The sequence below is a fragment of the Camelus ferus genome, chromosome 7 (assembly GCF_009834535.1).
Source record: "Camelus ferus isolate YT-003-E chromosome 7, BCGSAC_Cfer_1.0, whole genome shotgun sequence".
In the NCBI taxonomy this organism is placed as follows: domain Eukaryota; kingdom Metazoa; phylum Chordata; class Mammalia; order Artiodactyla; family Camelidae; genus Camelus; species Camelus ferus.
This window is the reverse complement of record NC_045702.1, coordinates 13,532,572-13,548,035: the sequence shown is the minus strand read 5'-3', so window position 1 is coordinate 13,548,035 and position 15,464 is coordinate 13,532,572. Positions and strand designations below refer to the sequence as shown.

Genomic DNA, 15,464 nt, shown 5'->3' with positions numbered 1-15,464 from the left:
CAAACAGAGTTATTTGAACTTTGAAAACTCTTAGTAAAGCCTATTTGCATAATTTGAAAAGACAATGCTTAAAATTCCCGAATGCACATATTTATTCTACTCTAAATGTTCCCTTGGGCCACAGAGACTATGAGTGAGAAACAGACAGAAACAAAAATTACTTTCCCCAAATTTCCCTCTCCTATACCCAAAGCCAAAAAGGAATCTACATCGTCCACTCTGTGAAATAGAACTAGATTTTAAAAAGTTAAAATGAGGTTGTAAAATTATTTAACATTTAAGATTACACCTCAGAATATTGTATTCATAAACTATTATTTATTGTAACTGTTTACATTTAAATTTTTAGACAAAAAAAAAGATCGCCTGTTGAAGAGAAGAGAATGAAAACAGAAAATGGAAATAAAAAGAAATAATAGAAAGACTTTCCAAAGACAGGTGATAAAAATATGCCATGAACTGAGAAATATAATTAACTCAACCTCTTCAAATAAGGTGAGAATAATCACTCTCATGTTTAAAACTTTAGGAAGTGATATTTTAAAAAACTTTTTTCTCTAGAAGTAAAATAGTTCTATAGTTAAGCCTGAAAAACTCAAACATTCAATTTGGCAATGGATCGTTCGAAGAAAACTACTAAGACTGACCTAAATGTTATTTAATGCTAGGAGGGTGTGCTATTGGCCTAACAGTACTGCAGCCATGTAGACAAAAAAGAAAAAAAAAAAAATCCATCATCAAACTCAACTGAGAAATCTGCTAAAAAGTTTGAAACTTAAAATAATTTCACTTGAAGCTTTCAAATTAGCAAGCAGTTGGTAAAATGTTAAAATGAGAAAAATATAAAATACTATTCAAGTCATTAGGAATAGAAAATCCACAACAAATTATAATTTCACAGTACTTTAAAAGGCCACTATAACTGAAAACATGTATTTCTACTGAACAGAACAATAAAGTCATGAAGAAAAACATCAACCAACAAAAATGCTCTCCCATTTTCCTCTTATGTTACTGCTCTAAAATGGAAAGCGTTAGGTCCCTACCCACGTTTACCCTCACTAGCAACATCCATTTACTGGTAAAATGGCTGGGGTATTCGACCAAAGAAAATCATCAAGACGAAAGAGTACTGCTCAAACACAATTATAAATGGCAAAATTATGTTTGGAATGTTTTCCGTAATAATCCTTTACTGGGAACTTTTTAAAAAGCCAATCAATATGGACACTTACCCCTGTGGGTCCATTTCTGGGCGCATGTCATAGACTTGGCACTGTGCCAGCCTCACAATCACCCCAGATCTCAGCAGCTCTAAAGCACCCTGCTGTATCTTAGCCACTCTTGTGAGAAATGCCTAAGAAGTTATAAAACAGCAATCATTAGTACAGAGATCATATGCAAGGATCTCATATAAAAATGAGACTTTCTCACGGCACATTTCTGATCTATAATCATCGCTAAAGAGAAGTTCTGGGCTAGCTATGACGGGGCACCCTATACCACCTTTACCATGGGATTTTTATGAGGAGTAAATGGCACAGCATATCTGAAATGCCACATGTGCCTCGCATGGATTAAGCATTCAACTAAACCGTAGTTTCTGTTATCATCACGTGGGCTTATGGAGGGTAGAAAAGACTGTTTTGCTCACAGTTTTGTCTCTACTGCCTAGTGCCATGCCTGGTATATAACAGGTATTTAATAAATACTTGTTGAATAAATGAAAGAAGGAGGGAAAAAAGAGGTAAGACTTTATTGCTTCTCTTATTGTGGCACCTGTGGCATTTTTAACCAGGAGGAAACAGAAATTAAAACAGATCTGGAGGAAAGGAAATGATATGTTCTATATACAGTACTGAAAATCCTGTGTTTAAAGTAGAACCAGCACATCTCCATTGGAATTTCAGTAGGCAACTAATGCAGTCTGATTTTTGTCAGGAAGCACATCTTTGCTCACTCTTCTCATAGAGCAGCGAGCATCATCTTGCTTCGCCACCATCAGCAATGTGAGTAAGCAGCTGTCTCAGCATCCAACCAACCCTCTCAGAATCATATCAACCCAATCTGGCATGCTCAGAAGAAACATTTCTAGCACTTGTCCCCAAATTCAAAACTCCTCAGAAATGATTACAGCTTACAAGATAGAAATATTCAAAACATAGGCCATGTTAATTTTCTTTAATACATCTTTAACCCCAAGAGGAAATGACCTGTTGATCTAACTTCAAATGAATATAAAGCCTTACCATTTTGGATTCGTAAGTATAAAGTGCTTTTAAAAGGGGAGGTTGTGGAGAGAGTAAGCTTTGCAAAGTGCGGTCATCTTCTACCAAGCTGTCCACAAGCACCTTCAAATAGCCGCTGTTAGAAAGATACAAAAGCCACTGCTGCTGCTTGTCTACGGAGACAATCCGATCAAGTAGAGCCAATGCCAGCATCTGCAGGGAAAACAAATCAAAGTCCAAAACACGGAGATGACTACCCAAATCAACAACACTAACTCCTGGAACTTTTCTTACAAGGAGAATGGCTGCCAGCAATACAACATTCTTCCTTTCCTTTTTTAAAAGTTGAAAGCTATATACCCAGAATCTCAATTTATTAATAAAAGGAAGAAGTTCAGGATAGTTATACTTCCGAAACAAAATTCAACACATTAAAGTAATGGCATTAAATATATTTTAGCAGAATCTAAACATTACTTGTTGGAAAAAAGAGGATTTTTAAAAATAGCTTTTCCCTCCAATGGTGAAGTTTTACATGCTCATTGTAGAAAAAAAGAAAAGTATACAGAAAACATATTATCTGATAAACACAGACAATTTTGATCTATAGCCTCCCAGCCTTTTTTCTATGCATAAAAACATTTTTAAAAACATAGTTGAGAGCATACTACAAGACTCAAATGCTACGTAATTTTCTCTCAGCAGGAAATTACCTCCTCACTGCAGTATGACACAATACTTAAAAGATATATAAATACACATACTCCTCCACAAAGCAGAGAAAGATACACTAGTATAAAGGCTACTTATCCAGCATTCTTACTCAGATATTTATCAAGCAGCATCTCTGCTGTTTCTATTAGTGAAAGGAAACAAAATTAGCAAAAAGATTACTCTGAGGGTACATTCTGAACGAATTAAGATTCTGAACAGAATTAAACAAAACATATCAGCAAACAAAAAAATCCCAAATTAAAGCAAATAAGCAAATTCACTAAAATACATTACAGAAAATAATTCTCAATATGTAACATACACTTGAAAAGTTGATTCAATTTATACCTTAATAAGTCAAAATATTTATCCAATTACAATACTAAGCAGGAGTTACCGTACCCTTCCAATTTCATGACCATCACAAGCATCTCGACAGACCACTTCCATAAGGGCGGCACCGTAGCTCTCAATGATGGCTATGTTTTCTCGCTGTAATTTACTAAATACATCCTCGGGGGCTGTCAGCCTTTCCCACATGGTTTTCTTGGCTAAAGGGTTATAAAGAAGACATGTAAAACACTTCAACAAAAAGCAGCTTGGTAACTGAGTAATTACACCTTACACACAACAAAAAAAATCCTTCCATTACTGTCTGTACACAAAGACCCATAAACCAATGAGTCTGAGCAGGTAAACTTAAAGAACACAATGCACCATTCCATGAATGTACACTAAGATAACTAAGATGCCACTAAATGGCATTAGGAAAAGGCTAAACTATTAACGAAATCAAAATGGGGAGAAGGGCAATACAGAGATAGAGGATTAAGAGGTAGAAACTATTACGTGTAAAATAAGCTACAAGGATATATTGCGCAACACAGGGAATACAACCCATATTTTATAATAACTATAAATGGAGTATAACCTTTAAAAATTGTAAATCACTATATTGTACACCTATAAATTATATAGTATTGAACATCAACTACACTTCAATAAGAAAAAAAAAATCAAAATGAATTATGAGACTCCAAGAGAACCAATTTCTGTATTTATCCTGCTAATCAGTCTGTTTTTATCTTTGAGAATTTGGCTAACAATGGGTAAGCTAAATAAATTATGGTATATCCATAACTGGCAAAATCTACAGAGGTATTAAAAATGTTATATAATGACAGGGTAAAAGCTGATAAAATACTAAGTAGAAAGAAAAAGGAAGACATACATCAGTAAAAAAAGATGGCTGGCTATAAACAAAATGTGGTAATTATCTTAGAAGGGTAGAATGTGTGACTTTTCTTTTCCTTTTGTTCATTACTATATTCTAAATTTCCCACAATCAATATTTATTTTGAAATAAAAAATGAAAGCTAAAAGATATTTTTTAAATAACTGAGTATTAATTTTTAGACGTTCTAAGGTTCTAGGACCTGACTCAGGTTGTAAAAAAGTAAAAGGAGTGGTGAGAAATGGACATCTAAATTTACCTCAAGCAAAAGGCCTGCATCTACTACACACTAGTGTTTTAAGTCATTAGTGGAGTTGGATTCAAAAGAACAGAGTCAACAATAGGCAAGATGTTTTATGAAATCCTTTTAGTTCCACTACTTTGACTAAAATCACAGATACAGTTATACTGTAATTCTGCATCATACTAACACCTGGACCAAAAAAACTGAAAATCTCATGATAGGATTCTTAAAAATTTAATAATGGCAATGGAGTGTCTTTTCTAATTGTTTTTTTTAAGATGAATGGATACTCCGTTTCATAAACAAAGAACAACAATATTCCTGATCAAAAGTTACAATAGTGCAAAAGAATTATGAGCAGAGCAGAAAATTGCTTACTCTTACCATAATCCCTAATTCTTACTTACAAATAAAAGATACTATTGAATATCATTAACTGGTCAAACTTAAAAAAAAGAAAAGCCAGTTTAAAAGAAAAAAGAACATGTGAGAAAAACCTATAATAATGTTTAAAATTGCAACAATTTAAACAATTTTAGGAGTAAGAATTCAAACTGACATCTTCCATAAATCAACTATAAAGTTGAATGATAAGGTTCTACAAAAATGGAAAGTTAAAAATGAATCTGTTTTAAACAGCAATAGAGTCCATTTTATTAAAATTACAACAAAACATTCAAACAAGGCTAATCTCACGGAAATAAAACTAAGCAGGATACACTATATCCTCTACACCAAGGTACATACATAATGCTATAGGTTGGCTATATAAACTTTTACTAAAAACATTAATCTTGCACCAGAAACTGACACATTATAACTGACTGTACTTCAATAAATTTTTTTAATTAATCTGATTAAGAATATGCTGAAAAATGTATATTTGTGTCACTATCAATCTGTTTTTAAGTGTGAAATATTTTTATAATACTAGAGCTTAAGAAACAGATCAATAAGGAAATCTAGAATATAATAATTGTGGTTCCTATTAAACATGTAGGCTCTGGTCAAATAACCTACATTTTCCTCCTGGTGATCTCTGGCAGAAACAAGAGAAAATAGAAAGCGAAAAGAATACAGACAAAGAGAGAGACTCATGATGTCAATGGTTGTCAGCTAACCCCCAGGAATTAGATATGCAAAAGCAATGTCAGATTTCAACTACACTGTTCTTAATTAGGGAGAAATATAAGATCCTCCAAATAATTTTATCAAAAAATACATAATCTTTGGTTCCTCCCTAGACCTACTGCATTGCCAGCTCAAGGTAATAGGATCTACTTACAGAGATTTTTGTTTTGTAGATGCCCTTTATATATTAGAAATTAATCAACTGTGATACAAGTTATAAACACATTGCTGGTATTACCTACCAAATTACAATAAGGAAAAATTATCAATTACAAAAAGATAAAATAAAAAGATGAAGATGTGACATGCTAAGGTTGAGAGAAACAACATTCTGCTACAAATTGAGAGAACTGAATTCTAATTCTCAGACATGTCACAAACAAGCAAGTCACTTAGCCTCTATTTGTCAGATTCCTTTTAAACAAAACAGGGAACATGGCTGCCCAGTACCCACTATATATGGTAATGTTAAAAATAAAGTAAAAGTGGTATGGAAAAATAAGTACACAAATATTAAAAATTCAGTTTTGTCTTAAAACAAATGTGAAGTAGGTACAGTGTCTGGCACAAAAGTATATGCTCAATAAATGTTTATTAAATTTAATATTTCTAACTTTAAACTTAAAAAAATAGTATCTAGGGAATAAAGTACTTTGCTATTTAAAATAAATCAAAATAAGCAATAATTATGACTAAGAAAAAATGATTAAGGGATAAAAGTAGATCACTTAATTAAAAACAAAGGAGAATTTTCTTTTATGATCTCACTATATTCACATCTTGATAATGACTTCTTATACAGCATGTTGTAGAACTCCACCTAGTGGTTAAGTGGTGATTTTTGCCAATTCAACTAAATACAAAGTTAAAATTTTTCTTTCAGTCAAGAGGAAAATGGGGGAGGTGTGTTGGCAGAAAGCAGTGGGGAGTGAAATCTCCATTACTATCTCTTAAAAAAGCTATTTGTTTAAAAAGCGTCTCTGAACTATTATTTGTAATGACCTTAAAGGTATTTTTGTGCATTATTTAAGCTGGTAGGACATTACTATAAATATATCACTTGGCTATTATTACTTTCTAAGAAGATATTATGTAAAAAATTAGAAACAATTTAAATGCTTATGAATAAAGCAAATGGTTAAATAAATGTTACTTCCAAACTGTGGAATAACAGCCATTTTTAAAGATTCAACTAGATATGTACTGTTTGTGTTGTTCAATGGGACCAGAGGTGAGAGGGAGTTATAAAAATATACAAGCTAAAGTAGTATTTGAGGGTTTGTTTTTATATCTCTCATGTACTATCATCACAATCTCAGAAAACTAAACATTCTTCCTTGACGTTAGAATAAGCAATTTAATGATTCTATCCACAAAGAGTCATTTATTATTGCTTGGCTTATCCAAAGATGAAAAAGTGATTCTTAAAAAATTTAAAGTAACCCCCAATCTCTAAGAACAGAAAAGATTAGAAATCTCTCTAATTATACCTGCTTCTAAGGTGTCTGGTTCATCTGGTCTCTGGGCAATCTGTAAGTAATAAAGCAGAGAGCCATATAGGTGTGTCCTCACTCGCTGGAATCCACCACCTAGGAAAATACAGTAAAGTAAAAAACCTTTTTTCAAATTAAGGTTAAAACAAATACAAAAGTTGTAATTTATAGAAAATTCAGATTAAAAAACCTGTCTTCAAAATGAAGTCTAACAGTTTCTTCAGTATGATGTGAAGTGAAGAATCGCCAATAGAAGCAAAGCCCACCACTGGATTTTCTGCTGGAGGAGGTGAGGCGAAAGGACTATCAAGCATAAGCGCATAATGGGCCTCTCCGGGTCCCAAGACCAATGGTTGCTTCTGTTCTGTGCGAACGGCTTGGCTGAGGTGAGCAGTCAGGGTGAACACAGCACCTGCCACCACCGGCATTAACTCCTGTGCTGCTTCATCATCCAGTATCTTAAAGCAGAAAGACAAATCAGAGTGAGGATCCTGCTTTCAGGTACAGTCATTAACATGTTTTATACATTTAGCTTTTCATCTGCCATAAGAATGTAAGAATGGAATTGTATTGTGCAAAGAAAATGAAAGCTAATATATAAAAAGAAATTTAAATTGGATGCTGAGTGATGTGTTCTTAACCAGAAGAAATCCCTATTATATTTCCTAAGGTTTTCAAAGGAAATTGACACAATGGGCTTACCACTAGAGTGTTCCATTTAGTATGTCTAGGGTAGGATCTGTTATGTTTATTTTTAAAAAGCTTCCTAGAAAATTCTGATACACACTCTAGTTGAGAGCCATTACTGTACAGAGTTAATACATTTCTCAAGGAAAGTCTTAACACTGGCATTGCACAACTCTATTTACTCCAAATCTAAAATGGAAAAAGAGGAGAGTGGCAAACTATTTAAATGATGTAAATATTTGTTCAGCAGTATAGAGTAATTTAAAAAGCATGTCACCTTATCATGCACATCTTGTAAAATATCACGAATAATCAGTTGTCGATCCTCTGTCTGAATGAGGTCCTGGGGACAAGCTGTCAGTATAATTTCTACCAGCTGCCTCCATGACTCCAGTGCGTGCCGTTTTGCATGAAGACACTGCAGCAGCTTGTTTCTTCCTACCACATACTGAAGTATAGTGCTGATTTCCTGAAGCCACAGAAATTGAATCACAAGGTTAACACACAGGCAAATAATGTCTTTTACCAACAGGTTTATATTTTTAACACTGCCAGTTGATCTGAAAACATTTATAGTATACTGTGGAAACCTTATGCATGCATGCCAGCCAGCAGATAACTTTTCATGTTATACTGGTGGCCAGAGCTATGAAAAATAATACATAAGGCTGTGTGTGTGTGTGTGTGTGTGTGTGTATTTGTGTGGGCGGGTGGGTGAGTGTATAAGGCAGAAGGCAGAAGGCAGAGGTGATATGGGTGGAAATGAGTTTTTTAACCCATCTTCCTTCTTGCAACTGTCTACTTATACTTACTGTGGAGCACGAGAGTTGCCTAAAACTCAAGTTCAATGGCATGTTTCCTTGATGTGTCATTTATTTCTCTGTCTCCTGCTTTGGGCTAGCTGGCTGTGTTTCCATTTCCATGTATGTGGTCCTTCCCATCTGACCTCTTACCCATATTTCCCCATGTGTGATGAGAAACGACTCTTTCCTCCCTCACTGAGAGGGAGCAAGTGAAGTCTATTACACAATATAGGCAGGTTGTAAATCCTCAACTAGCTTAGCAGAAAAGATGTTATTTACTCTGGCATCCAGACATTAACCCGAGTTCAGCTTATAACGGCTCTAAATCAAAACTGAAAGATTAAAGTTTAATTTTTTAAGTAGTTTACTGATTGATGAACTAGAAATCAATTTATTGTTTTTCAATCAACCAGTTGTTACTGGCAATTTAAGTAGTTTAAGCAGTTAAAAGGTTAAACTGACATATACTCAACAGGGCTCACCTCCATCAGTAGAGGTCTCTGTCCTATGGCTGCCATACCCTGAAGGGCGTTTACTTCTGCTACCAGAACTCTATGGAGAAGCTATATAATTGAGAAAAGAGAAAAAATAAGACCATTTCAGACACCAGTAGAATAATTACCTAGCAATTACTATAAACTGCCCTAAAGGGAAAAGTTTCAGATGCCTTTACATGTGAACTAATAGTGGCACTGTCCAATTTCTGTCAAAAACAGTGGGTATATCCCATTCCAAACAGTGGTACCAAAGAGCCTCTGTGGCAGGAAACTCAGTGCAGCCTGGGTATCTTCTTCCTACTAGTGAGGCCATTACCACTTACCTGGTAGGGAGTTAAACAGTTAAAACCACTCCACAGTCATAGCTGGGCGGCATGACTACTAAGAGGAAGGTAACAGGGAACCCTGTAGTGTGGCCTATTCACTTTTATTTCCTGGCTGTTTGAAAAGTGAACACCAATAAACCACTATTTCTGTTAGATTAAAAAAGTTATTTTTTCCTAACAACTCAATGCCTGAACTACTTAATACTGTACACAGTCTAAAACAATGCTCACCTTGACATTGCAGACTGTCTGTCCCCGTAAATTCTTGTGTTCACAGTTAGCAATAACTTGTTCAATCTGGGCTCGATCAAAGAAATCCAACTGCAAAGGCTCAGGGATCTCCTGACTGAAGTCAATGGAGTCGAGAATACTTAGAATTTTTCGACGCACTAGAAATAATAAAAAGTAGTTCAATTTTACTTGGGACACTGAGGAGAAGAGCAAACCATTGTACTCAGCTCACAAAGACAGTACTATCATTCTGGAAACTGAAGACTGTGCTGAAATCTAAATTTGATTTTATTTCTAATATATCCATTTGCAAAATTATTTTTCCCATCCTATCATTCTAGTTATAAAAAATTTTTTTGATGATAAATAACCCTTTACATAGCTTTTCTATACCAGTTCAGATTTTGCAGATAAAGGCATTATTTCTCTCCTGAAATTTTAGGCAATTTGATATATACTTATCGACAAATGTATTACCAAATCAAAGGGCTTTACCTTTTGTAGCAGTGTCAAAGTGCAGGAACCCAGAGACAGATCTATTTTCATCTTCTATTCCTCCTTCCCCATCTGTTGGAGCATCAGTAATAACAGATCAGAAAAAGAACAACACACTCAAAAAATTTATTTGGAAATAACAAACATAAGGTATTTTATTTCTATGTCATTGTTTCTAGGTCAAAAAGCCCCTTACAAATGGATAATTAAAATGCAAAGATGATGAGGACTTATCAGCAACATTCATCTAATTATTTCTGTCTCTATGGGATCCAGTTCACAACTGTAATGAGGATAATCAAAGCTCCAAAAGAGGCAGGACCTAATCATGCCACTGAGATGATCAGAAAAGCTCATGCTTAATTTGCATGTAAAATACATGTTAGAATATCTTGGGTCATGCGGGCTAAGTGTGACAAACTCCAATGAATATTTGTGTATATGAATATAGCAAAATGTGGATGCTTCAAACAATAATATAATGGCAATTATGGGTGATTTTTAAATTTTGTGTTTAAAGAAAAAAAAAATTCTAAAGGCAGAAAGAAGTTGTTTGGCCTCCAATCACATACTAAACACAAGACTCAGATTTGTGCTTGCATTCAGAGACCAGGCGGCAACACAACAAAACAAATGCCAACATTCACATGTTCACCTGAGTATGGTTTCACCGGCATGTCATCCAGTAAGAGGTGTAGGAGCCTCTGGGTATGTGACCGCTGACGATTCAGAGAAGTTACCCTTAGTTCTATTGAGGCAGTCTTCATCAGCCATGACATTTGGTTCAGCATAGATATTTCATATTCTGAAATTTAAAGACATGCTTAATTTCTCAGAACAATAACACAAGATCAGAACAGACTTAAAATCCGTAACTCATCAGACATTTTCACATATATCATAAAGTTAATAATTTATGAAACTTGGCAACATAATAATTTATCACTCTGTAAAGTTAAAAAGAAAAAAAAAAAACAGATGCCAAGGGAGAAAAAATAAGTTAGTACCTGTCTATGAAAAGTGAGCAAAAGCAACTGAAGAACAAAAGAGAATCAAGTTTCTGTTGCCAGAATAATTTCACACAAATCTACAGAATTCTGAGTCTATGACATAATTCATTAACACAGAATTTAGTATTTAAACAGAAAACCTAAGTAATTCTCAAATATTTAACTTTTTAACTGATACAATTTGATTTTTATTAAAAAAATACATTTTTAAAAACTGAAATAAATTTAAATTCCACAATTTTATGATGTCTTATGATTACCAAGGACATTTGGTCTAACATATAATTCGGATCGGGAATCACTTACAACAGAAGTTTCTGAATCCAATATTATTTTTAAATGCCTGGCTTTGAAGTCCTAAATTATATAAAGTTCACCAAACACTGCTACTACTACTAATAATAATTATTACTATGAGCAAAGTTAGGTACATTTTTTTAAGTAGACACCATAATAGGCAAGATATTAACTTTTTTTTTCTAATTAGGTATAAAAAAAGGTTTCTTAAAAACCTTATAAACAAAATCTTCAGACTAAAACTAAAATACACTTATAATAAAAATGACGTGAAAAATTTTTGCCATTAGATAATTCCCAACAGTCTCTCACACCATACTTTAAAAAGTAAATAGAAGCTGATAATCACCAGTAATGGAAATTTATTATGAAATTTGTGAGCTTAGATTTCCTAAAACATAAAGATGATACAAAATTAACTTTTAAGAAGTTCAATAAAACCACTACTATGTGGATATAATATAACTCAGAATATTATTAAAAATTGATCAAAAAGAATATTATATAAAATAGAATCCTATAAAACATAGGTAAGCCTGGGATAATTGTGTTGATCAGGTCAATAAACTAAAGTTACCATAAATAGTTTTCTACTTTTCATTTCAAGACTTGAATTGGTTTCAATATATAGACAAGAAACAGAAGTAAAACAGAGATTTTTACAAAACAATTTTCACTCAAAAAATCTAAATTTCTGAAATCTTATATAAATATTTTCTTATTCCTTCAAAACAATTAAAAAATTTTATGTTAGTATAAGGTTCAGATTCCATCATTAACAGGCTACTTTAAAATAAGTTTATGCTGGCAGTTAAAATATCAGGTTTCTCAAACACAAATTACAAAAGCAACCTAATGTAACACAGAAGCAAAGTAACAAAATGAGAATGAAATTCCACGAATTCTAAAACTGCTACCTTCAAATGCTGGGAAATTAAAATCACTCAACACAAATTTTACAAATTTGTTATAGGAATAAGGGAAAATAATATCCTACCTTTGTTAGAAAACGGTAAATGTTGCAACTGAGAAAATAAGAAATCCTGGCTGGTTCTCAAGTATCTCATAGTAGGACCAGATGTATCAGAGCACGCACACAACTGATATATCACCTAAAGAATTACAATAAAATAAGAAAATCCCCAAATCAGTTTTCTGCATTACACATTTTAAGATTAAAAGTGAGCTTAAGTCTACTAAGTGGAAACTAAGACCCATTAACAACTCAAAATGGATAAACACATGTATATATAAAACAGAAGCTCAGCATTATAAGCAGTTCTTGGCACACTAACTCAAAATATATTGGAATACAACTGGAGAATGCTGATGACATTATTATAGGACTAATCTTGAAATCATATATAGTTAATTATCAAGTTTTAGTATTTTAACTATTATTAGTAGCAAATTACTTGGAAGTAACTTCTGAAAACCAAGGTTATACATTCATCAGTTGATGAAAGTGTTGTGACTAGAGTATACCTTGCAGGAATCTAACCTTATATATTTCCAAAGAGCAGTGGTTCAGTATTCACCAATTCAGTGTTCGCTGTGACTTTAGAAAACTAGTAATGACAACTGGCTGTAAATTAAATCTGTGTCCAGAAATATAGTCTTAAGAAAAATATAAAACAACAAAAGATAACTAATGTTGAGTAAAGCACAGTAAAAAACTGGAAACAATCTAAGTGTAATTTACATTGTAGCAGCATAGAACATTTACAGAGGTGGAGTTAGGGGAAGGACACAAGCTGGTATGTCTACTGAACGTAACTAAATATACAATATGTATGCACAACAAAAAGATAAGAGAACACAAGGTAAAAACGTAAATAGTTCTGTTGCAGATATAAGCTTTTCTTTTAAACAGCTTTGATACTGTTTTTGATACGCTATAAATATTGAACTTCTCAAAACAAAAACTAGTTATTCCTACTGATGGCAGGTTAAAAAGACACAAGGACAGATGCTCAAAAATATGGGAGGTAATACTGTTAGAATGAGAAGGACACAAAAAGTGAGTTCCAAAAGCATGAAAAGCCTCTTTACAAGGGTGTACCCAGTATCCTTCCTAGTTCCCAAAAGCAGGTAGGAAAAACTCTCCATCCTTAAAGAGAAGAGAGCAAAGGCAAAAAGCTCAGTGTCAACTCTTCACCCAGAAGGCCTTCCAAGGCTAGATGATGAAAGTACCAATAAAGCCCAAATTATTTCCCTCTCATATACTGAGATTTATTTTTAAACTAACAAGCTCTTCTTAGAGGTTTGTTTTTTTTCCTGAAGCATAGTAGAGTATAAACCTAGAGGTAATGGAAGTGTCTCTCATTAAATATGGAATAGCACTTCTTATTAAAATGCAGGTTCTGAATCAGCAGGTCTGGAGTAGGGCCTGAGATTCTACACTAACAAGCTCCCAGGAGGGGATGCTGATGATGCTGGTCTACACTTCAAGTAGCAGAGTCACAGAGCATATGTAATAAACTGGCAGACTGCTGGTTTAGACATGTTTTGTTTGGCCAGTACAGTGTTTTGAAAAGCAGAGGATCTGGCAAACCAGGGCTCGCATTCCAAACTGGTACAAATGAGCAGGGGCCGAGTAGCAGGGCATGTGCTCTCCAGTCTGCCAGGTTCTCCGACCCTCTCTCCCTCCCCATCTATGTTTCTTAAATCTGGCTTCATTCAATTACTTAACCTGCCTAACTCCATTAGCTCAGATGATTAACCACATCAATTGCTTCTACCTAAGTATCTCAAATTCTGTAAACACTGTGCTAAAATATACATCAAGTTTGTTCCCTTACTAAGGGATTCACAGGAAGACCTCCCTGTAGTACTTAGCATGAGGGCTGTTTGGATAGCCAGGGACAGAAGAAAAGAGCAAAGAATTACAAAAAGAAAAATAGGAGAATAACAAAAAAAAAGCTCCATGTTACTAAAAGTTAATGACGTATTTCTTGTCATGAAAATGTGAATCAGAGTACAACTTAAATGGAGAAATTAGTTGTATCTTACAAAGCCTAGTTCTTTAAATACTTATAAAATAAAGAAAACAAAAAATAAAACAATAAAACACAAGTAAAACAGCAGTTCTCATTATAGTCTAATCTTACATTAATTTGACTTTCTACCACCTTATATATAGCTACAGGGCTGCATAATTTACATGGTTCTTAAAAAGCACTTTCCCTTACATTCTTACATTCTCATTTAAGTCTCACAACAGTCCATTTCACAGCTTTAAAAACTCAAGAGAAGTTTCACAGGATGCCCAAAGTGACTTAGCTACTTAAGGGGTAAAGATAGGAACCAGAGGTCTTCTGACCCAAATCCACTACTTTCTACACCAAAAAGAAACAATTTGAAACATAGCATCCTTGGGAAGTTCCTACGTTGTCTGGTCTAAGGCCATCCAATTTCCCTTATTTTTCAAGTGATTAACATATAGGATCTTATGGATCTACAGGATCTTGGGTTTGTGCTTTATGGATTTTATACATTAATGAAAGACTGGTCAAACTACTAAATGAACTCATTTCAGCTCAGTCCTAACTGTTATACTTTCCTATCTGTGATGGATTGAAGCACCTAGTTAAGCTTCTTCTATCGTTAAGTGCTACAAAGTGCAGCCTTCTGTGTACCTGGTAACACAGTTCAGCAAGTTGAGGAGATTCCCTCACGGCCACCGGGCCTGTTCTCCCTTCAGTTCCCTTCTCCAAGATGTTTAAGATGGCGTGAAGGCATGTCCGAGGGCAACCTAGCACTCCTGCATGAAACCAAAAAGGAAATTCAGTTTTTCTTTTAAAATGTCTGCATTAAAAACCTGAAAAACCTTTACAAAAGCTAAATTCCATACACATATACTCTACTGCAAACATCTTTTCAACTACTGACACAGAAAACCTGTTAAATATTGATTTTCTAAGCCTTAGTTTGTGCAGACTTGATCTAAGCCCTAAAGATTGACCCATTACATTACCTTTCATACATTCTTTCTTTCTTTCAGTGAATTATCCCCATGAGTCCAGAATTCAATAAATGACCATTTAGATACATAAGTATCAAAAGAAATAAATG

At 34.0% G+C, this 15,464-nt stretch overlaps 1 protein-coding gene across 1 annotated transcript in view; it reads right to left on the bottom strand.

Annotated features, from left to right (window-relative positions):
• The window catches only part of NUP205 (nucleoporin 205), a 65,150-nt gene that overhangs the window by 15,159 nt on the left and 34,527 nt on the right, over positions 1–15,464 (bottom strand). Inside the window, exons 22-33 of the mRNA XM_006186096.3 lie at positions 15,029–15,153; positions 12,388–12,502; positions 10,739–10,888; positions 10,084–10,155; positions 9,589–9,746; positions 9,017–9,097; positions 8,009–8,200; positions 7,235–7,502; positions 7,042–7,140; positions 3,345–3,493; positions 2,250–2,441; positions 1,236–1,357 (exon numbers count right to left, since the gene is read on the bottom strand). Of these exons, the coding sequence (XP_006186158.1) occupies positions 1,236–1,357; positions 2,250–2,441; positions 3,345–3,493; positions 7,042–7,140; positions 7,235–7,502; positions 8,009–8,200; positions 9,017–9,097; positions 9,589–9,746; positions 10,084–10,155; positions 10,739–10,888; positions 12,388–12,502; positions 15,029–15,153 (1,723 nt within the window). The remainder of the gene's footprint in view (positions 1–1,235; positions 1,358–2,249; positions 2,442–3,344; positions 3,494–7,041; positions 7,141–7,234; positions 7,503–8,008; positions 8,201–9,016; positions 9,098–9,588; positions 9,747–10,083; positions 10,156–10,738; positions 10,889–12,387; positions 12,503–15,028; positions 15,154–15,464) is intronic.